The sequence below is a fragment of the Pristis pectinata genome, chromosome 2 (assembly GCF_009764475.1).
Source record: "Pristis pectinata isolate sPriPec2 chromosome 2, sPriPec2.1.pri, whole genome shotgun sequence".
Lineage (NCBI taxonomy): Eukaryota > Metazoa > Chordata > Chondrichthyes > Rhinopristiformes > Pristidae > Pristis > Pristis pectinata.
In genome coordinates this window covers 60,653,196-60,678,018 of record NC_067406.1, presented here as the reverse complement: position 1 = coordinate 60,678,018, position 24,823 = coordinate 60,653,196, and the positions used below count along the sequence as shown (strand labels likewise).

The 24,823-nt window shown below is 41.2% G+C and overlaps 1 protein-coding gene across 1 annotated transcript; it reads left to right on the top strand.

Moving 5' to 3' along the window:
- Window positions 1-8,190: 8,190 nt before the first annotated feature.
- LOC127583834 (probable tRNA methyltransferase 9B) lies at window positions 8,191-24,284 on the top strand. The gene is made up of 4 exons (XM_052040212.1): window positions 8,191-8,322; window positions 12,647-12,801; window positions 19,153-19,326; window positions 22,960-24,284. Exons 2-4 carry the CDS (start codon window positions 12,648-12,650, stop codon window positions 24,018-24,020), a joined length of 1,389 nt encoding a protein of 462 aa, XP_051896172.1. The 5' UTR covers window positions 8,191-8,322; window position 12,647; the 3' UTR covers window positions 24,021-24,284.
- The last annotated feature ends 539 nt before the right edge of the window (window positions 24,285-24,823 follow it).

Sequence of the window (24,823 nt, the reverse complement as noted above, 5' to 3'; positions counted from 1 at the left end):
TTCTTGCATGGCTTTGTATAATCACTTGTTCTTAATTTAATCTCCTTTTATCACCCTCAACCTTGTTCATGTTCTGCACAATGGATCTTCAACCTTCAAGCTGGTTTTCCAATCAAAATTTATCTGGTCAGTATGGGAAAATACCAGACTAATCCAGAAGGGGGCACTATTCTGGGAGAAGGTACATTTCTCAAGTTTTACTCTTCGTTTAATGATGTTGTATCAGAAGTAGGAGCATTACATATATGGAAAATTATTTTTTTCTCTATAATTAACTTCCATAACCTGATGAGAACAAACACCACGATGAAAATCAAAATATTTAATCACAGAAATAAATAATTTATGAATTATTTGATCTGTCTATCATACAGCAGGAGCACCTTAAATACAATGCTCATGAGAGTTTTCCAGAGCCAGGTTTAAAGCTGATTTCTTAAATATATACTTTTCTAGCACACTGACATTTAATGGTCTAAGTTTTTAATATCTTAATACCTTACTTCAACTGGAGAAGAGCCTTTGCAATTCCGAATGATGAAACTTTAATTAAACAAAATGAATTGAAATGCAAGACTTAGAAATGGTGCTTCACTTGTTCTCTTGTTATCCAACCTGAGGTGTAAATTACTCAATTGTCACATTAACTTAATACACTTAATTTTCACTGAATCCTTAATTTAGGCTACATCAACAAGTTAACTCAGATACTATTTCAATTCTTTATTTTTCTAGAAGTACCAATCATTCAAGTTTTGATGTAAAGGGAATCAATATATTCAAAGCACAATCCTCACAGATCCAGTAAACAACTTGTTATTTGCTCCATAGTCAGTTAGAGCCAGTACTTTGTGTGTCAAAGCATCCCCATTACGATAATATTGGAAGATAAATATTGGTGATATAACAGTTGTCTCACCTAGCTTCATCAAGTAAAAAAAATTGTTGATTCCATGGTTGAACATTCCAATGAGAAATGGCACTCGTAAGAAATATATTGGTGAAAGCTGTGGGATTGCAGACTACAATTATCTATTCCTTATGATGGATGCTCACAATTTATTGCAATGCATTTCCTTCATGATGCTTCACACTGGGAGTTCTGGATCACAGAAGCATCTTCACAATCAGAAAATAATGAATGACGCTGCGATGGATTTAGCTCAGATGTACAAATAGTATCCACTGCTTGTGTATGCCTCATTTTTCAATTCTGCTCTGAATTTTCCCTTTCTCCTTGCAGGTGGTAGGTAAAGTTATTGCCTTCTCCAGCTTCTGCTCAAGTACCAGGAGCAAGAGCTCATCAAAATTAGGCAGTAGAATTTCCATTCATTTCTGAGCCCCTGCTATAAACTTTTGAGAAATGTCATAAACAAGGGCTTTGCAGCTCTTTTGCTACATTTATGATGGGAAATTGGGGAAATCCTTGTGGAAAGTGTAGCAGTTAGCGTAATGCTATTACAGCGCCAGTGACCTGTGTTCAATTCCTGCCACTGTCTGTAAGGAGTTTATATGTTCTCCTCGTGTCTGCGTGGGTTTCCTTCGGGTGCTCCGGTTTCCTCCCACATTCCAAAGACGTACTGGTTAGGAGTTGTGTGCATGCTCTGTTGGTGCTGGAAGCGTGGCGACACTTGTGGGCTGTCCCCAGAAAACTCTACGCAAGAGAAATAATGTGCATTTCGATGTACCTGTGTCTAACAAAGATATCTTATCTTAAGTTATTGTTGTAGAAATTTAAAATTTAGGAGCAGGAAACTGTATTAATTAAATGGCTGCACAATGTTGAAAAAAGTCTGTTTTTTTTTCCCAATTTCTGCTCATACTGGTAATGAGATACTTGGGTTAAGAGGAGAAGCTAGTAGACCTGGGTCAGCCCTCATTAGAACAAAGACATAGTGCTGATAAGAATTATAATAGCCTTTGATGAAGTAAGTTGAGAAAACTCAGTGAGTCAGTAACAGTGGGGCATTGTTTCTGAAACCATTAACATCAATAGAACTGAATGTATAGGCAGTAAGAACAATCGACAACCAAAATCAGATGAACTTTTAGTACAAATGACCAAAGACCAAAAATAGTGGATGAGGGAGAATTTGAAAGTGCAAGGAAATGGGGCCGAGTAATCAGTTCTTTCTGGAAGATGTCTGAGATGTAACTGCCTGAACACTATCTCCCCCCATGCTCCTCCCACCCCATTTCACTCTGTATGCTGCAAGTGTCCATGATTTTCCTTCACGATCTTTCACATGACTTTCAGAGAATACAGCTTAAATATTTTGTTTGTTTGTCCTAGACATTATTTTTCACCCCCATTCCTCAAGTGTGAGGAATGGAAGAGGGTATGATCATGTATTCAGCATCATAAGCAGGGTCCTTTGTAAAGCTACCTGTTGAGAGGTGCCTCTTGCAGTACTTGAGCTTCATAAGAAATATCATCAATTGCTGACTTGTGTCCTGTGGAATTAAATGTCAGATTTTGGGTCTGATCCAAAGGCAGATTTGAATTCAAAGGAAAATAGTTATTCTTTCGAACTACCAGGAGTAATTTTTTATCTTCATGGTTTTTTTAAGATTCTAAAAGCAGGGAATGATTGGAAAACATACCATCAAAAAATGAAAATTGAGGAGGTTCCACATTTGGTGGCCAATTTACTCTGTCAGTTTACTGCCTAGGCAGGAAAGATATATTCTTCCTCTATGCATATCTGTGTTAAAATTGGACAAAATATATTTGGGCTTGGATATGTATGTCTCCTGCCCAATATCCATTGTCTCGGTTCAAACATTAAGGAGTTGTTTTAACCCAGAGAAACGTGTGGGTTTGGATCAGGAAAATACTAAAAATCTCAAAACTGAAACTGATCTACCCCCAATCTTCTCCTCTCCAGTTGTAATGGAAGTGAGACAGGGATGAGTAATTAAGTTGCTCCCAGGAGACATGGTGCTTATTTACTCTTTCAGCTTTAAAGCTTTAAGGTTGGCTAATCAGATGTCCCTAACCTTGAGAGCCTGCTTTGTGGAAGAGGTAAATGTTTTACAGTATTCCTTGCAGACCCAAAGGAGCAGGAATGCTCTGTCAAGTTAACATTTTTACCTGCCTTCAAATTCAGATGAGATATCTGTCAGGAGAGGGACAGCAGTTAAATTATGGTGGAGGAAGCTAGAGAGTAGATTTTCAATTTATCACTTGGTGCAACATCAGAATTGGCAATTGATCATCCATTAGGAAAATGCTGAAGAAATGTCCAACCACAGGGTTTCATTTCCAGGTAGTAAGTTGAAAACTGTATCCCAGTATTTGTAGTATCAGCGGTCCCCACGTTACAGCCGTTCAGGTAATGGAAATTCGGCCTTACAGAATTCACATATCACTAACCAAAGGTTTGAGGTATGGAATAGAATTCACTCCCACAGAAATTATGTGTAAAATGTAAATAAATGAACATGATTTTTTTAAAGCTCGCGTTTCTTGATGCATGCGTCAATGATATGGCTTAATGTTATGAAAAGGTACGATGCAGACCGTTTTCTAGGTTTGCAATCCCCCCGTAATGCGAGGTTTGCTTGTACTTGGTGGTGGACAAGCTAATACCAGTTGTACCTTCTAAATTCTTGCTTAGCTTCAATTTACTTGGCCTGATACATTGTGAAGAGTTAGTAATGGTACTCAGGTTCTATTATAGAGAAATAGAGTATGAAAACAGGCTGTTCGGCCCTCCGAGTCCACACCAACTATCAATCATGCATTTACACTAATCCTCATTATTTTTATTCTCCCCACATTCTCATCAACTATTCCCTGGATTCCACCACTCAACAACACACTAGGTGCAATTTACAGCGATCAATTAGTCTAACAAATGCAAGTGTTGAGGATGTGGGAGAAAGCTGGGGAACTAGGAGGAAATCCACACAGCTACAGGGAGAAGCGCCAGCAACCCGGGCTCAATTTCCTTCGCTGTCTGTAAGGAGTTTGTATATTCTCCCCGTGTCTGCATGCGTTTCCTCCGGGTGCTCCGGTTTCCCCCCACATGCCAAAGATGTACTGGTTAGGAAGTTGTGGGCATGTTCTGTTGGCGCCCGAAGCATGGCGACACTTGCGGGCCGCCCCCAGAGCACTCGACACAAAAGATGCATTTCACTGTGTTTCAATGTAAATGTGACTAATAAAGAAATCTTATCTTAATATTCAAACTCCACACTGACTGAACCGGAGGTCATGATTGAACCCAGGTCTGGCGCAGTGAGGCAGCAGCTCTGCAAACTGCATCGCTGTCATTGACAGGTTACATAAAGTGGCTTGCATATATGCTTGAGTTTAGAATACAAAGGGATTGTTTAAAATGCTCAAATTATATGACAGTTTAATCTACAGAAACAATTTCTTTGCGGGTATGCTGATTTATAATTTGAACATGTTAAGGAATCAAAAATCTTAAAATTCGTGCTAGGCTATTAAGATGTGAATACAAAAGATTGTGGAAACCTTGGCATTCCATCCTCTAAAACACAGTAGGTACATTGGGTTTTCCATTGATCTCTGTGGATAAGATAATCAGCAGATACAGAATGAAGATTGATAAATGGAGCTGAGGTATGGGACAGCTCTGATTTAATAGCATGGTAAAGCAAGCCAGAAGGACTGAATGCCCTACTCCCAGCTCTAACCTAACCGGTTAAAACCTGACTATATTAGCATTTCTGCCCTTTATTTTGTGAACAGAAACAGAATGCTGGAAGAACTCAGCAGGTCAAGCACATCTGCAGAGGCAAAACATGTTAGTCAATGTTTCAGGTTGAGACCCTGCATCAGGACTGAGAGAGAACAGGAAAGATTGCCAGTGTGTAGCAGACACATAGGGTGGTGGGACAGAGGCTGGTAGGTGACAGGACAAAGCGCAGTTGCTCTGCAGAACGGTCGCCTAATCTCCATCTGTTAGAATCGGTGACTGTCTTGTGGTGAAACCGATCGTAGACCAGGGGACTGTTTGTGGAGCACCTATGCTCTGTTCGCAACAACCATCTCAAACTTCCAGTTGCATGTCATTTTAATCCCCTTCCCCTTCCCACACCGACCTCTGTCACTGCTACAGAGAGGCCAAATGCAAATTGGAAGAACAACATCTCATACTTTGTTTGGATATCTTACATCCCATTGGTATTGAATTGTCCATTTTCAGATCTCCCACACCCACATACACTCACCTGTCCACCCAGCTTTCTTCTCCCTTTGTTCATCCCTCCCATCCCTCCCCCCACCTGGTTCCATCTGTCCATTATCCCCTCCCAACGTGGCTCCATCTATCACCTACCAGGCTCTCTCTCACCCCACTGCGTACTGCTATGTACTAGCAATCTTTCCTGTTCCATCTCAAGTCTTGATGCAGAGTCTCAACCTGAAATGTTGACCTGCACCTTATGCCTCCACGGATGCTGCTTGACCTGCTGAGTACTTCCAGCATTCTGTGTTTGATCTCGATTCCAGCATCTGCAGTCTCTTTTGACTTTACTTAGTGAATTTGCTTTGCTGTGTCACCTGCTGAGAAGTAGCCAGCTTCTGGTTACTCCTTCATAACTTCAAAACTCAAATGCAGTTTTTCTTAAATTTAAAAAAAAACGGTTATAGATCGTTGACCTGAAACTTCAACTGCATCACACTCTGTGGGAGTGTAAAGCTCCTCATTAACCTGCTGAGTATTTTCAGCATTTTGCTGCTTTTATTCCTCTCATTTTGTTTTATTGGAGAAATCCAAGTCCTCTGGGGGCTGACGTTAAGCCATGTGAATGTTAGCACATAAATTGATTACCTGTGGCTTTAGATTCTATGACACTGCAGACATTTACATTGTTCATTTGCATTTCTTGCAGGTTAACTTGGTGGATCCTGAATTCTTGTTTATGTACAATGTGACACATGCAAATACAGATCGAGATGCAAATCCAAGTGCTACCGAAAGGCTTGGAGTCAGTCTAGCACTGACTGGATTTCTACTGCAGCTCACATGTTATCATGAGACTGTGGTCTATTAATTGGGATCCAGGTGAGGCTGTAAACAGCCAAAGAATCTGCTAAGGCTGAGAACATTGAAGGCCAGCCATTTATTAGTATATTTTCAGGCTGTTTCCTGCTAAGCAGCCATGAAACAAAAAGGCATGAAAATAAAAGCAACTGCTGACTCCTGAAGTCTGAAATAAAAACTGAAAATGCGCGAAACATTCAGCAGGTCAGGCAGCATCTGTGGAAAGCGAAGCAGAGTCAACATTTCAGATCAAAGACACTTCATCAGAACTAAGAAAAAGAGGAAACAAAAAGGTAATTTTAAATTGTGGGAGGAATGAAGAGGACAAACGGGATGTCTGTGATAGAGTGAGGCCAGGACAAGTGGGTTAATGGGGCAGTTAGAAGGAGGGTTATGCTTCTTTGTCTGTGTTTTGTGTCGTCATTAACAGGGCTGCAGGGCAAACCCTCCAGGTCAGGCTGCACTAATGGAGAAGGAAGAACTGAGCTAATGCCACAGATAGGTAACTTACTACTTAAATAGTCAGTCCTGATGCAGACAGAAAAAGCAAATTACCTGAAGTTGGAGAGTTCAATACTGAGTCCAGAAGGATGTACCAGGCACAAACAGAAAATGAGGTGCTGTCCCTCAAGCTTGTGTTGGCCCTTGTAACAGTGCAAACCACAGACTGATAGGTCAGAGTAGGGGTGAGATGGTCATTTAAAGTGGCATGTAACAGGAAGCTCAGGGTCACTTTCGTGAAGGTTCTCCACAAAGTGACCAGCCAATCTGAATTTGGTTTCTTGATTGAATTGTGGGTCACCTTGTGAACGTTGAATGCAGTACACTAGATTGGAAGAAGTGCATGTGAACCACTATGAAGACTTTACCTGGGAAGACTGTTTAGGTCCTTGGATGGAAAGAGAAGAGGTGAAAGGATGGTGTGGCTTCTCCTGAGGTTACATGGGAAACAAGACAATAAGCTGGCTCCTGGGTGGCAGAGAATATCAGTGCAGGAAGCCACAGCTGAGTATCCATGTGGATATTCCTTGTCCCAGCAAGAAAGTCCTGGCCAGCAATCAGAAGTGGGGAAACATTTACCATTTGGGAAGGAGGAGAGATTAGCACTGGGGGAAGACTGGCATTCAGGAAAGGGGCAAGATGGCAAATGAACAGGAAATGGGGAGATCAATGATCGGAGTTCAAGGAGACTGGACACCAGGGCCGGAGAGGTTAAAAGGTTTCCCGAGAGGTTGGGGAGCAACTCCTGCTCATCCTAGCCCACCAGGGAGTTCTGAAGGATTCAATGGGAATTGGGAATTAGCACCTTCCTCCAGTCTAGGCCTCCCTATCATTTTCTGTTAAATTTAAGTTGCAATGCTCATTATGTCACTGGGCTGAAACTTTGTTATGTAACTTGGGCCCCACCTGCCTTTTGTGAGAGTCTCATCCATATCTTGATTACTTCATTTCAAAGATTTGAAGGAATAGTATTGATTCAGAAGGCTCCATATTTTCTTGGTTTGATATTTTACCACTGTCTCTGACCCTCTTTACCTTCTCACCACTATTCCAGAGGGTGGAAAGTGTGAAAGTAGTGAGGGTTAACACTGATATCAATGTCTTTATGTATATGTAAATATCCTAATATCAATATTGTGTTCATGAGAAAAATACACTACACCAAAAATGTAGAATAAATGTACCATAGTTCCAAGCAGGCTTAAAATAACGACATTGGGTGACCTCAGATCTGATCAACCTCTCTGATTATTCCTTCTTCTGTTCCTGTCCCAGCCACCATGAGAAATAATGGTATGGTAATCTACCATCTGTTGATGTAAGGAGCAGCATTCACAATCATGTGATGCTCCCTTTAATTTTTACGCTGTGTCCCTCCCAGCTCAGTTCTGTACTCAGCTGAAATGGTTAATGAAAAACACAGAGTTCATGGAAGCCAGTGACACAGTTGCATCCAAGTACAATGTGGAAGGCTAATGTTCCTTCCTGAGGAAAACGAACTTTTTCTTATTCATCACTATGACTGGCAATAGATCATTTTCTATTCAATCCAGCAAATGTTCTGTGAATTAAGCAGCTCTCTGTGCTTCTGTGCATTTTCTCTAATTTTTACTTCATCAAGACCAACAGCAAAGCCTACCTTAAATCAAGTGTTGTGTGCAGAAATTATAAATATTTACAAAGCTGTCAACAGCATTTGGTTCTCAAAAGGATAAAATACGATCTGGAAAAGCAGACACAGCATGGAATACAAATGTTTAAGGCAAGCTCTAGCTGACATAGAGCTGATGTGGAGCTGAGGGTAAGCTGTAAGATCAGTTACTATTTTAAGTCTGTTTACATCCAACTGAACAAAGCTGCTGATGTCAGAGTATGCAGTTAGCTCAACAGTGCTGTGGGGAGGGTCCAAACTGCCCACAAGTGGAAGAATAATCTCCAATCCATAATTATGACTGAGCTGGCTTGCATATTTCATTCCAATGCTGAAAATGTACATAGCATTTTAATTTGAGAACTGCGTCTGTTAGCAGTTAATGGCACAGAATGGCACATCGTCAGATTTTTTTTCTGTTTTCTGTTACTTGCACATTTGCCTGGCTCTGTTATCAGCTATGATTTTTTTTCCATTTTAAATACAATTAAACAAGCATTTAGAAATATGGAATTATGTTGTATTTAGGTCTTTTCACTTCTTCCAAAGCTTAATGATGCCAACAGTGAGGAACTGTAAAATCAATACGTTATCATAGGGGACACTGTTGTGCTTTGTGAGTGAGGAGCAAACGGCACCCTTGAAATATCTCAGATTTAAAACAGGATTTGCTTCTATGGTAACCACAAAATTGTTCTCCATTTTACATGGTGCAAGGTATGAGATATGTTTTATTTTTTGATTGTAGCAGTGAAGTAGAAGCATGTAAACACCAGTGCAATGCAGGTGGAACTTTCTGTAGTTGTGTTAAGGATTGATTTGAGGATTGCTCCTTTCTAAACATAGGCTCAGAAATACTAGAAGAAAGATAAGGACTAATTCTCTTATGTTGTAAATTGTTATGGTTTTGAATACAATTTGCAAAAGCGTAGAGGAAACAGATTCAATAGCAGCTTTCAAACAGAATTTGCATGGTTATGGTGGATGAATAAGGACGTGAAATAAAATTTCTTTCAAAGGTTCAACACAAAGGTAATGACTTGAAAGGCTTCCTTTTGCATTGTGTGATATCATAATACAACAAGGTGAAAAATTAGTTTCAAGAACCTGCTCTTCCGACTCCACAATCAAGTAAGTATGTTTTAAAAAATTGACTGCTGTTTGAGGCTTATGGACCACATTAAGGGACTCTTGTTAGGCTTCAAAGGGCCTCTGTTTTCCTCTGTTGAAGTTGGTGAGTGTAGGTAGAGGCATAAGAATCTATTGCTTACATTGTAGTCAAGGGAGGAGGGTACAGGAACAGTGAAGGGAGATGGAGCACATGTGAACACTTAGTGAGAACGCATGATGGGAGTATTCAGGAAAATGAAAGGAAAGACACTTATAGAATGCCTTTCATCACCGTTAGTCACCCCAAAGCAATTTACAAACAATGAAAATGTTTTGACATGTTGTCATGCTTATACTGTGGGTAACATAGCAAGCACTTCAGCACACTGCAAGGAGCTGGATCCAGAAGTGAGATGATAACCTGACCAACTGTTTGGTGAAGTTGTCTGAGAGATGCATATTGACCAGCGAACCAGCACAGGCTCTCTTGAGTAATTTGCCTTAACATCCATCTGAGGGAGAAACTTAGGCTTTGCATTTAAAGCTTGGCTGAAAGGTGAACGGATGTGTAGGTTGGGTACTCTTGTTGAGGGAGGGTTGGGAGCATCTAAGAGGCCTTACCGCAAGAATGAGTGGACACTGGAGTTTTTGGTGGGATAAAATGATGCCTGAAAGGTCACCATTCTGTTTCATTGCTTCTGTACACTTTTTGTCAGAAACAAAGTAATCCTTGAAAATTCGGCTAGAGGTAGATGAAGACTTTTTCAGTATATTTCAGGGATCCTTCAGATCAACTGGTCCTAGGGTGGAGGAAAGCATTCAATGATCTAAGCACACAGCCTTTGACTCTTGTGGAAACAGTTTTGCCTTTGTTGCTCTAACCACAGAACTTCCACCTTGAAATGGAATCAGGTATATCGGTTATCCCCTTTTATGAAATATGGTCCCAAATTTCCTTGCAGTTTCTTCCTGATTTCTTGGCATGACTTAGACACAAGATCAGCAAAAACTGCCTCCTCTCTCCCATCCAAAATATCGATTAAGCTGTTATTTATGTTATTTCTCCAGGAAATCCACTAATTTCCTACCAAAACACATTAGAATTTGGGATCAACCTCGCAGACATCAAGAGCCATTTAAAAACAGGAAATGCTGGAAACACCAAGCAGATCAGGCAGGCAGCATGTGTGGAAAGAGAAACAGAGTTAAAGTTTCATCTCAAACCTGCTAAATGTTTCCAGCATTTACTGTTTTTATTTTCCAGCATCTGCAGTTTTAAGATCCACATCTTGGTTCTATATGAAAATTCAGGGTCCAAGTATTTTAACACTACATTTGTGGAGAAGTTGCAGTGGGAATAAAAATCCCCTCAATTATATTCCCCACTGTTCTTTTCTTCTTTCTTTAAGGAATTGACTCTTGACAAGTCCAACAACCCTTGAACTTGACCCAAGTGGCCACTTTTTCTGTGATTGCTACTGAGCTTTGGAAGCCATCACAGCTAAGTTTGATTTTTTTTCTTTTCTCAACCTACACCCACCATGCTCATACATCTGCAAGGGTCCCTATATGCAACAGGGCATCTGGACTAATTTTCTCTTTCGTAACCTGACTCCTTTGGTAGTATTTTCACTGCTGTCATAAGCCTGTGAGTTTAAAACGCATTCTTGGGTCTCCAGTGCCATACGGCAGAGAAGCTGCATTTTTTATGGGTACCATTCCAGAAAGGAAGCACAAAGCTGAGTGTTATCTGCCTTTAATGTTTACAGCACTGGAATCAGGCATTCTTCAGCTATTATAATTGGATGAGGTAATGTGAAGCAGAGATATGATAACCATTGCTAAACTGATGATGGTGATAGAACCCTTTTGATTTCTAGAGTTATTCAGTCCATTTCATCAGATAGGATCTGTTATTTCATTACTGGCAATGACTCACTTTTTTGTCTAGATGTTGCGCTAGTGGCAGAGTTTACACTGGGATGGCATTTAGTACAATTAGTACCAAGGGAGGGACGGTGTGAAGCTCGAGCGGGATGGAACTGCTGACCCAGTTTTTAGAGAGTGATTCTTAACATAATATAGGAGAACTTCCTAGTTTGTGCAAGTATTTGGGCAGCCAGAGTCCTGTACTGCCTCACCTTTGGAGCCACACCCGTAAGCCTGATGTTTGCAACCACAATGGGGCAGGTGAATCCATCCTGCAAGTTCTCCCCCTGAAGAAAATCAGGAGATTCAACTGGAGACAGGACAGGGGCCAGAGGCAAACATTCAATTACAGCAGTCAGGATGTGCTTTATCTTCTAAGAAGCCAATCAGAAATAGTTTCCCGGACTGCCACTAACCTCAACACTTCCAGGGATCTTCCCCCAGACCTCCAATTTCATTGTCCCCTGGTTGTCAGGCTCTATACACTGGGCCTGTTGCATTTTCCACTCTTTTGCTCTCATCTCCCTGAGTCCATGTTAGAACCATGGTAAGGATTCCTTTGCCCTCAGCTGCCAACCCACTGACCTTCAGATTCAATAAATATCCATATCTACCACTTCTAGCAAGTTGCCACCAACAAATACTGCCTCACTTCCCCTCCACTTTCGGCATTCTGAGGGACTGTTCACTTTGCTTCATCCAGCTTCCCTCTTCAATCACCATCCTTGTTTCTTCTGCTTCTGACGCAATTGCAACATCTAATCCCCTGCCTCCTTCCTTCTGATATCCAGGGTCCCAGATGCTCCTTCCAGGTCAAGCAACAATTTATTTGTAATACATTCAATTTAATATCTGGAGCATAGAGTAATATGATCATGTCATTATCAAACAGGCTAATAGTGATAAAGTTACTGATTTCAGAGAACGAACAATGCTTACATTGTGGGTTTAGGAGCATACCTAATCTTCTGAGTTTCACTTCAATGTCAACAGAACGGTTATTGATCTGAAATGTTAAGTTATTGTGTCTCACCACAGATGCTGACTGACATCATTTTCCATTTGTCAATATTTCTTGTTCTACAAGGATAAATTAGGGACCATTAGCTACTAACTTGCAATTATCTGAAATAAAAATTCAATTATTTTGGATATTTATTTTAATCTAATCATGCACCAATATGGGAAGATTGTTAAACTGTGCAATTGTTGAGGTAAAGCTTCAAGCACAATTCTGATATCCATTTGTGACCTGAAGTATGCCTTTGAAGCAAATTCAATACAAATGGAGGCAATTATGTACTGATTGCAATCAAGGCTCATGAGGTACTGTCATTTGGGATCAAATCTGATTGAACAGTTTAGGGGAAATGCACTAATTGGCTCCAGTCTACGTAGTTTATTCATAAATTCAATATGTCCTTGTTTGCCACAGGATGGAGTTAGAAGCCATTCAGTTGGAAGAAGCTCATGTTCATCATGTATATGAGCAAACAGCACCTTACTTCACTGAGATCCGAAGCAAGGCCTGGCCATGTGTCAGACAGTTCCTCTTGGACCAAGAACCAGGCAGCCTCATTGCTGATATTGGTAAGAAACTACAGTAAAAGTATGTTTCCCAGTGTGGTAAATCTGTTACATATTATTTGTTTTATTTGTGTGAGTCACCATGAGACATTAGGAACATAAGAATCAGATGCAGGAGTAGGTGATTTGGCTACTTGTTCTCTATTCAATAAGTTTATGGGTGATCTTTTACTTCAAGGTCATTTTTCTGCACTAATTCCGTATCTTCTCTTCTTATCCAAAAATCTATTAATTTCTATCTTAAATATATTCAGCGACTGAGCCCCCACAGTTCTCAGTCCCCAAAGATTCACTGCCCTCTGGGTGAATAAAATTTAGTCCTGAATCGATTTCAGTGTTCATTTCGAGAAGACTAGAATATAAAAGCAAGGATGTAATGCTGAGGCTTTATAAGTCATTGGTCAGACCACATTTGGAGTATTGTAAGCAGTTTTGGGCCCCATATCTAAGGACGGATGTTGCTGGTGTTGGAGAAGGTCCAGAGGAGCTTTACAAGAATGATCCCGGGGATGAAAGGGTTAACATGTGAGGAGTGTTTGATGGCTCTGGGTCTGTACTCACTGGAGTTTAGAAGGATGAAGGGGTATCTCATTGAAACCTACTGGATATTGAAAGGCCTGGATAGAGTGGACATAGAGAGGATGTTTCCAGTAGTGGGAGAGTCTTGGACCAGAGGGCACAGCCTCAGAATAAAAGGACTTCCCTTTAGAACAGAGATGAGGAGGAATTTCTTTAGCCAGCGGGTGTTGAATCTGTGGAATTCATTGCCACAGATGGCTGTGGAGGCCAAGTCATTGGGTATATTTTAAGTGGAGGTTGGTAGGTTCTTGATTAGTAAGGGTGTCACAAGATCACAAGACAAAGGAGCAGAAGTAGGCTATTCTGCCCATTGAGTCTGCTCCATGAGCTAAACTAAACTATTCCTATCTAGCCCCAGTTTCTGGCCTTTTCCCTTTCATTCCGGGAATCATCTTTGTAAATCTCCTCTGAACCCTCTCCAACATCAGTACATCCTTCCTAAGATAAGGGGCCCAAAACTGCACACAGTATTCCAAATGAGGCCTCACCAGTGCCCCATAGAGCCTCATCAACAATTCCTTACTTTTGTAAGTTATGCCTCTCGAAATGAATGCCAACATAGCATGCGCTGTTTTTTTACTGCCGATCTGACCTGGTGGTTAACCTCTAGGGTATCCTACACGAGGACCCCCAAGTCCCTTTGCACTTTTGTGCCTTGAATCTTCTCCCCATCTAGATAATAATCTGCCCGTTTATTTCTTCTTCCAAAGTGTACAGCCGCACATTTCTCAACGTTGAATCTCATCTGCCATTTCTTTGCCCATACTCCTAAACTATCTAAGTCTCTCTGCAACCTTCCTGTTTCTTCAATACTCCCTACTCCTCCACCTATCTTGGTGTCATCTGCAAACTTAGCCACAAAACCATTTACTCCATAATCTAAATCATTGATGTACAATGTAAAAAGAAGTGACCCCAACACTGATCCTTGCGGAACACCACTGGTAACCGGCAGCCAACCAGAACAGGATCCTTTTATTCCCACCCTTTGCTTTCTGCCTACCAGCCAATGCTCCACCCATTCTACTATCCTACCTGTAACTCCATGACCTCTCATCTTATTAATCAGCCTCTTGTGCGGCACCTTGTCGAAGGCCTTTTGAAAGTCCAAATTCACAACATCCACAGCCTCTCCCTTATCCACCCTAACTGAGATTTCCTCAAAAAAGGTTATGGGGAGAAGGCAGGAGAAAGGGGTTGAGATGGAAACATAAATCAGCCATGATTGAATGGCAGAGCAGACTCGATGGGCCGAATGGCCTAATTCCGCACCAATGTCTTATGCTCTTATAAGTGGCTACCCCCTTTATTTTGAGACTGACCTTTGGCTCTAGATACACCAGCCAGGGGAAACACTATCCCTGCATCTGTACTGGCAAGCCCCAGAGGAATTCCACGTTTCATTTTTCTAAGTTCAAGAGTGTTTGGACCCAATCTGTTTAATCTAACCCCAAAGATCAAAATCCCTCTTTCAAGCAACCGCAAAAGACCGCAGATGCTGTAATCTGGAGCAAAAGACAAACTGCTGGAGGAACTCAATGGGTCAAGCAGCATCTGTGGAGGCAAAGGGATGACTGACGTTTCGGGTTGTGACTGGTCAGTCCTGGTGCACAGTTATGACCCTGTTAAATGCTTTACCTAGCGACAAAGTAATAAGTATAAGTCACTCCAGAGATTTTGACATTTTTATAGATCTGACATTCTAATTTGTGCAACTTTAACAATATATCTATGATCCCCTTTTTGGTCAATATTCACCCCCTACCCCCACCAACTCTCTTTCACCCTCCCATGCAAGCAGCCGTTCTACTTGGATGCAATTACATGGGCACTGGATACTCTACTACGTCTCTCTGGAACGCTTGAAGTCACACAGACAGTAAGAACCATGTTGCTGGAAGATAAGTCACTCTTTGGGGTAGAAAGGGAAGGGGAAAGAAGGAAAGGTGATCACCAATGAGACAAATCCTGTATTTATTTGTCTTCCATATGTGTTCTTGCAGGTGTTGGGGTGGGAGGCGGTGGAGGAGGTATTTGTGGCAGTGATGGCTGAATGTTGCCTTACTGAGCCCATGGATGTAATGGACATTTGTCGTTACCACTTTGGCTAAAATCAATTAAGAATCAAACATGAAACTGTCTAATTTCCATTGTTTCATTACATGCTATGTTTATCAACTAAATAGTTATAGAGTGCAAATTGTTCTTGTTATAACTTAATGGGGAAGGCATTCAGTCAAGTTTGAGACAACAAGTACAAATCAATTGTGAACAGTCCCAAAACAAACACCAAGAAGATCTGGTCATGCTGTGGAACGGGCTGGTGGTTTGGAAACATCTCGTGTTTCTGTCAGTTAATGGAAGTGGATATTTCCAGAACTCAAGAGTAAACAAACAAAGAACAATTAGAGACAAAATATATCATCTACCTAGTATGTATCTGGCAAAGCTGCTTTCCACCTTAACATTTTTCATTTTGAAAATCATATTTGTGTTATTAGACCAATTCCACTTTCTGTGTTTTCTATTGGTACTGTTACGGAATTCTCAAGATTTGGTTTCAAGTTTACCAACTTTATAAACTATCTAAAATGGCCTACATATATTGACGCCATTATTCCCAGGCAGAACCAGGTAATGACCCTCTCAATCATATTCAGAGACTACATTACTGTAATTGATTTTGTGTGTGTAATTTGTATGTAACTAAGCTTCCACTCCTTTTTCCAGGGGAATAATCAGATTGCTTTCTGTATCTATCATCTACTCATTGCATTTTTGTCTGAAATCTCTCTTGGTTTCAATTGGGAAATGTTGCTGCCATTTCATTATGAGTTGTTTGCAGAGATCCTATTGAAATTGAGTCTGTAGACTACTTTAATGAACTGTTTCAATAATTTTCATGTTTCATTATGATATAGAACAAGACGTTTGGCTCACTGAGTCTACGCCAGTTTTTAGAACAATCCCATGAATTCCCATCCCCCAGCTGTTTCCCTATAATCTGTGCTCTCTCGCATGCCCATTAACTTCCCGCTGATTCTCCTATCATCCACCTATAGGAGGGGAAATTGGCTATAGCCACTTAACCTACCAACCAGCACATCTTTGAAATGTGGGAGGAAACTGGAGCACCTGAGGGAAACTCATGCAGTCACAGGGAGAATGTGCAAACTCCACACAGGCAGCAGATGTCTGGATTGTACCTGGTTCCTGGAGCTGTGAGGCCACATCACTATAGAAACATAGAGAAACCTACAGCACAATTCAGGCCCTTTGGCCCACAAAGCTGTGCCGAACATGTCCCTACACTAGAAATTACTAGGCTTACACATAGCCCTCTATTTTTCTCATCTCCATGTACCTATCCAACAGTCTCTTAAAAGATCCTATCGTATCTGCCTCCACCACCGTTGCTGCAGCCCATTCCACACACTCACCACTCTCTGAGTAAAAAACTTACTCCTGACATCTCTTCTATACCTACTCCCCAGCACCTTAAACCTATGTCCTCTTGTGGCCACCATTTCAGCCCTGGGGAAAAGCCTCTGACTATCTACCTGATCAATGCCTCTCATCATCTTATATACCCCTATCAGGTCCCCCCTCATCCTCCTTCGCTCCAAGGAGAAAAGGCCGAGTTCCCTCAACCTACTTTCATAAGGCATGCTCCGCATTCCAGGCAGCATCCTTGTAAATCTCCTCTGCACCCTTTCTATGGCTTCCAGATCCTTCCTGTAGTGAGGTGACCAGAACTGAGCACAATACTCCAAGTGGGGTCTGACCAGGGTCTTATATAGCTGCAACAATACCTCCCGGCTCCTAAATTCAATTCCACGATTGATGAAGGACAATACACCATATGCCTTCTTAACCACAGAGATTAAGTGGAATAGCTATCTGCTATTCCACTGTACCACCTCCTCATTGCTCTCGTTGCTGAATAAATTTCATTTTCTTTGTGTTTTACAAAGACCTGCTTCACTTACAACTCATCACTTGACACAGTGTTATCAACTGGCACTCTGCCTACGTGAAATTCACCCATCAGTTATTTAAAATTGTAACAAGACGATGAACATTTTACTCCATGTATTACCCCACTAAACTTCCTCTCCTTATCTTGCCCAGGGTTGGTCTCATGGAAGCATGCAAATTAATTTGCAAGCTGATTACTTACTTGTGAATCATCTTCAGCTAGTAATGTACGTTCAAATGTACCAGATTATCTCACCCAACACCTAATGTTTCTCACCAAATAGTTGCAATAGCAACATGTGCTCATCAATGAACATCCCCAAACCTGCCATTATGAACAGACAGTGGGTCAAACTAACCTTTCCATTATCTCCCAAGTTTACCATATGTAAAATAACCACTCCCTGACTACAATGAATTTGATTTTGGAGACACAAGAGACTGCAGATGCTGGAATCTGGAGCAACGCACAAGATGCTGGAGGAACTCTGCGGGTTAGGCAGCAACTATGGAGAGAAATGGACAGTCGACGTTTTGGGTTGAGACCCTTCATCGGTTCAGGTGAAGGGTCTGGACCTGAAATGTCAACTGTTGAATTTTATTTTGGCAGTGCAAAGCATTAGGCAGGAAGGTACTTTCAAGCCATTGTACTGAAGTACCTAGAGGTGCCAAAGTCTGCAATTAATCACACAAAAATACATTCCCTCCCATGCAAAAGCAATAAAGGCTCATGAAATTAAGAAATGGGCTGGGCAGTCACCATCCCACTTCTTAATTATGTTCATCACATTTGACTGAAAATAAGGCCTGTAACTGTCCCATTTCCTGATTGTACATAGAACTTGTAAAGCCACTTTAATGATAAAGGAACACATTCGTTTTTTTTAAGAACAAATTGACCTAACTCTTGTTTTTGCACTTGCATTCCTATCTCAATTTCTTTTGGTGGATGTCACTGGATAAAAGTATCCCTCGAATAATTTAGAACACTTTCAAACTCCTAACTTCCTACTCGCTCTCTCTCCATAGCTGAACTGCTGTTGCCCATCTACTTTTGATGCCTGTTTTGCAGAAAACTATCCTCTCCCAATCCTCTTGTTCCCCAGGTCCAGACTGAGCCAGAGACCCCATTTCTTCCCAGGATCTCACTCACACTGAGGCCTTCCACCACTCAGCCATCCAGGTGCACTGACAAACCTTGGCCGAGGCTGGATTGCTGGCAGAGGAGGTTGCCTGTTGATGGAAATGCTACAAGATACAATAGTAACTGTCCATATGGAAATCAATGTGAACCCTGATGTAAGTGATACCAATCTGAACTGCAAGATTTGGCTGCACTCCCTCACTTTCCGGATGTTATTTTCATTAGACCTGTCAGTTCTTTCCTCTGAGACCATCTGAGACAACATTACTCAGAACCAATTCAGGATTCCTGGTCATAGCAACAAATTCCCACCACTACCACACCACTGTTCCTATAGGCTATGTTTCTGTCATCTTCCATTGTTGTTCAGGACTTCCCTCAGACTCTCAACTCTTTTAGCCTCATGTGCAATATGCTGGCAGTAACATTTCTATATTCCAATAAGATGACCTTTCACTGCGTGGGCAAATGATCAGATGAAAAATATTTTATTTGCTTGGAATTTTCCAAAACATTGTCCTTCACACTGGTGCTTCTCCACCAGGAATACTGGATTGTGGAATGCCCATTGTACCACATTTAGACTGATTCCTCCTAAGCAGCCTTGCAGGAAGCAATATATTGCCATTGACTGCAGCTTTTCTTCATTGCAGGATGTGGGACTGGAAAATATCTCAGTGTAAACAGCCAGGCCTACAAGCTGGGCAGCGACTATTGCAAACCTTTGGTTGAGATTGCCAAAAGGCATGGACATGAAGTCATGGTATGCGACAACCTCATTCTCCCCTACAGGGATCAGTGCTTTAATGCAGTCATTTCCATTGGAGGTAAGAAAAAATATCCCAGGATTGCATGTAAGAAGATAGGACAGTATGTGACAAGCTTGACATTTCTCTGAAATTTCTGCAGAGAGGATTTAAGGCCAAAGTTGGGTGAAACCTTGTCTGTGTACTGGCAATTCTGATTTAGTTTTAGCTTGTACATGGAGGAAGAAGCATTGTTTTTGCTGACTCTTTCTGGCCTGGTACATGGCGGGCACTGGAATGGAGTCACTTGTCCAGCTACTGTCCCCTTGGACTATAACTTGAATCCATTCCCATTTCTTGTCAGTCCCATCCCTTGAGCATGTCCTTGAGTCATGAGTTGCGAGTGGAATCAAGGATGCATTTGGCTGCTGGTTCTGAACTCTCCTGGCAATTAATGCAGCATGAGAGGGCTCCAAGCCCAAATGATCTACAGGGTGCCCGTAAAAGGAAGTCAGATGTAACATTAATGTCTCCTCCTGCCTGTAACTCCTGTGCCATTCGACTTGAGTGGGTTCCTGGCACAAGCCAGAGGCATAGCATAATGGGACTCAGTGGAAGCAGGCTTTAACATTGCTATGCTGGGATTGTCCCTAGTGCAGGGGGAGACCTTGCTTTAGATACTTAGGACAGCTGCAGGAATGCTAGCAGCTGTCGTTCTAAACTCTGAAACAAGTTTCATCACTGTTGGCATCGCATTTCACCATATGGAGGCTTGTATAATTCTTTACTATGGACATATGTCGAATAGACTCCCAAGACAATAATAAGGATTTTAAATGCGTACATAACTTCAGTTGCAATGAATTCATATTGTATGTACATAACATTTACTGTATCAAGGCTTGTTTGAGTTATCCTTGGTTGAATTCATCTTTTAAATTGATATTTTTTATTTTAAAATGTGTTTTCACTGTTACTATCTTTCGAGGTTTAATGACAGAATGTAGATGAAAAGCCACCTCTAGACACCATTCTATGTTCTATGTTCTATGTTCTAACGCAAATTGGATCTCATGGGGCTTATTTGGATCAGTCTGAATTTCATCCAAGCTGTTGCCTCATTGGATGAAACTGTGTGTAGCTTCAGTACTCCAGTAGCCAGAATAGGCAAGGAAAGCAATTTTCCAGTGGCAATTAACTTGAAATAGATGTTCAACCTCTTAGTCCCTTATGAGAGAGCACATGATTTTTGAGCTAATTCAGCCTTTTATGTAATTACAGTCAAGACATTGAATGGTGCAAATGCTACACAGAGCCCATAAAAGAGAACAAAACAAGTTAACATTTCAAGCAGAGACCCAAGGGAGGATTTTTTTTACTCTGGGTCTGAGCCAAGTTTATTCCTATGTACAATGAAGAATAATCTGGGGCAAAGGCCGTTCATGCCAGTTCGTTCTGTAAAACCCTGTCCTATGCACAGAAATGGCATGATACTGAGCCAGGAGATGCATTCCTGGCTTTCACCCTCACTGGATTCTTTAACTGACCATTGGGCTTCCAGTTGGAGCAGTAGCTGAAAGACCCTGGCAGAGGACAGGGATTTTCCACAGGCACAAAGATCTGTTGGCTCCTTCAATCAACACAAAGCTACCTAAATGAAAGGTCAAGATCAGTCATGATTTCAAGAATTGACCTTGGGTCTTTGTACCTTCTGTTACTGCTCTGCATAATCAGTTGGCAGTTAACTGTGGTGCATTTATCTGACCCAATTCATCAAATTTATTTCTGTTTCATATTTTAGATCAGTGGCTGTGAAGGTGGCAGCTAATCCTTCATTCAACTGCTTCCACTGTCCTTGCATTTTGGCATAATCTGTCCTCTTCTTTGGATGCCAAATAATCCTCACATCCTCTCACAGCACGATCCCCCACCTTGGAGGCTGCCCCTTGCCTTTGCTGCTTTTCCTTCTCTCCCCTTTGCTGATGCAGTGCCTTAAATCTTGCACGTTACACTCCAGCACCTTGGGTGAATCACTAATCTCTGATAGACTCCAGTGTAAATCCACAATGAAGTAGCTGACTCTAGAAATCCTGTTTAGGTTAGAAGTCTTTACCTTGAGTAGTAAAGTTTTTCCTTCCCTCTTTCATTCTCTCCCTCCTTCTCTTTATCCCTTCCTCCTTGCCTAAGCTTGTTCCTTTCAGTAGGTTGACTGATTCAGTTTTGTTATACAAACCAGAGAGTTCCCATCCACATGGAGACCATTGATGGCCAGATCCATAACAAGGCAATGCAACTTCAGAACAACTGTATGAGTATTTTTTCTTGCTTGCAGATAACAGTCGTTCAGTAGAAATGGCACAGTTTGTACACAGGGCTGATCCAATATTTCAAAACCACTTGCTGAAATTCTGCAATATGAATCCTAACTCACTTTCTTATGTTTTTTGGGGGTGATGGGAAGACCTCAGACTAGTGAAATCCATCCACAGATTTTCCCAACAACCAATATTGTTACAATTATCAGAGACTCAAAAGACTGCAGATGCTGGAATCTGGAGCAAAAAACAAACTGCTGGAGGAACTCAGTGGGTCAGGCGGCATCTGTGGAGGGAAATGGACGGTCAACGTTTGCGGTCGAGACCCTTCATCTGGCCTGAAAGATAGAGGGGAGATAGCTAGTGCGCTCTCCTGGCTATCTCACTTCAATCTTTCACACTATCTATCTCCCCTCTATCTTTAAGACCAGCTAGCTTCCCTCTATCTTTCAATCCAGATGAAGGGTCTCGGTAGTGGTAGGCACAGTAGTGTAGCGGTTAGCGTAACGCCATTACAGCACCAGCGACCCAGGTTCAATTCTAGGCACTGTCTGTAAGGAGTTTGTACGTTCTCCCCGTATCTGCATGGGTTTCCCTCCGGGTGCTCCGGTTTCCTCCCACATTCCAAAGATGTACGGGTTAGGAAGTTGTGGGCATGCTATGTTGGCGCCAGAAGCGCGGCGACACTTGCGGGCTGCCCCCAGAACAGTCTGCACAAAAGATGCATTTCACTGTGTGTTTCGATGTACATGTGACTAATAAAGATATCTTATCTTATCGACCCGAAGCGTCGACTGTCCATTTCCTTCCACAGATGCTGCCCAACCTGCTGAGTTCCTCCAGCAGTTTGTGTTTTGTTACACTTATTCCTATTATGTTTTCAGTACTTACATGATATTATTGACCATATCTTATCCCTATTTGAGAAGACTACAGCATGTTATTTTGTACTTCTTCAATATTTCTAGCATGTTTAGGCTACAAATATTTATTCTTGTAACAAAACTAATACATTGCAGTGTACTACCTGAAGGGAGTAGACTCATAGAATCATATATAGAACAATAGAACATAAAACACTACAGCACAGTACAGGCCCTTCGGCCCACAATGTTGTGCCGACATTTTATCCTGCTCTAAGATCTATCTAACCCTTCCCTCCCACATAGCTCCCTACTTCTCTATCATTCATGTGTCTATCTAAGAGTTTCTTAAATGTCCCTAATGTATCTGCCAATATATAATACAAAAGCAGGCAATATGGCCCACCAGACATTGCCAGCTCTTTGGAAAAAGCTATCCAATTTGTTGCCCTCTCCTATTCTCTCTCTGTAACACTAAATATGTTCTTGTGCAGTAAAAACCATTACAAATGAATTTTATGATTGTCTTACTGTAGTAATTCATCATTTTTCAACGAAAGCCAGACGAATCAGAGCAATAAGAGAGATGGCGAGAACTTTGCACCGTGGGGGTCAAATGATGATTTACGTATGGGCCATGGAGCAAAAGTATCGTCGCTTTGAAAAACAGGACATCTTTGTTCCTTGGAACCGATCCCTGTGTTCTAGACCATCATCAGAGTCTAGTCAAAATAACAATCAACCCATAGTTGGAGGGAATGTCAAGACAGAAGATAAAGACCTAATAAAAGCAGTTCAAAGCGAAGCCAGTGCAATGTTGTCTCTTAGCCAGGATCAACGCACAATACTTTCATACAGAAGTGACAATCAAACTTTGTTAGAAAATTACTGCCCCAGGATGTCCAAAGATCAAGAGCATCGACTTTACAAGAATCTGGGGAAATCGCTTCGTTCGTGGTTCTTCTCCAAATCACTTGATGAGGTTACAATGCAGCCACACATTGACCAACTAAAGTCGATGAAACATTCACCGGACCTAATGCACACATGGAGCAACAGTACAGTTTCCATGCAGCCTGTGGGGAAGTTGAGCATATCATCACGACACTCCAGTTTGGAAGCAGATTGCCCACCATTGGTAAAGGCAGACAGTTTTGACGAGGAAGTATTTTCTGAAAATCCAAAGCATGAAGAAGCACAGTGGTTAGAGACCAGAAATGTTAATGCATTAAAAGAAAAGCAAGGAAGACAGCAAAGTGAAATCTACAGACCAGGAGAGCTAAATCCTTTTCGGACTAAATCTGTAGGAGACAGTCAAATGCATGAAGGAGCACAGAAGTCTGAAGGAAGTGGGACTAGGCTTTTTAAAAGGACTTCCACAACGGAGTCAACAGACTCTATGATTGACGGTATCAAAACTGTGGCTTTGGATGACAAGCAAGAGACAATTCCAGATGCTACAGAATTCATGAGATATTATCATGTCTTCAGGGAAGGAGAATTGGTTCAGCTCATTGAAGAGAATGTACAAGAACTTCATATCCTGAGTTCCTGTTATGATCATGGCAACTGGTGTGTTATAGTAGAAAAACAATAATATGCAGAGATTTTAACTGATGTATACATTTTAATAGCAAAGGTAATTTTAACCCACAATATTTTAATCATAGATTGTAACAAAATTGTTTTCAATTTTGCTGTTAAGCACAATATTAATGCCATAATGTAAAAATCTATTTTATTCTGTGTAGTGACCAGAGTTATATAATTAATATTTAAGATATAATTGGGCAGAATTTGAAGGATCTGATTCATGTTGGTGCCATTAGCAAACTGATGAATGGCCCACAGTGGGATTAGGAGGGGCTTATTTTGTAAACCTGCCATTAGATAGGCACTGTCACTTGCCCCTGGCTGCTCAGAAATCTGGTAACTTCTGCAGCCCAAAGAAGGGGATTGGGTTAAGTTCCTTTGACCTGCTCCAGATGGTTCCCTTCATCAATGAAGGTGGTTGCTTTTGTCTGAGGTCAAATCTTGATTATGTCCTGACTTCCCCATGGATGCTAGCAAAGGGGAACCTGGTTCTCCAAAAGGAATTAGGTTTTCCAAAAGCACAACAAGGGGTAACAGCAGAACAGATTTGAAATAGCCCAACTACTTTTTTTGAAAGCAAATTAAGTGTTGACAGAAATTATTTAATACTGTTCCAATTTTTTATGTTGTTTAGTATTTAAGTAGTATGTCTGTGATCATTGTGTGTGGATCTTCTTTGTAGTTCATCCCACACACGGATAATATATTGTAATAATATACTGCGAGATACATTTTTATAAGTTTTTTAAGCACAGGCATCTTATTTATATGTGGAAGTTCTAACTTTTTACACATCATTTGAAGTTA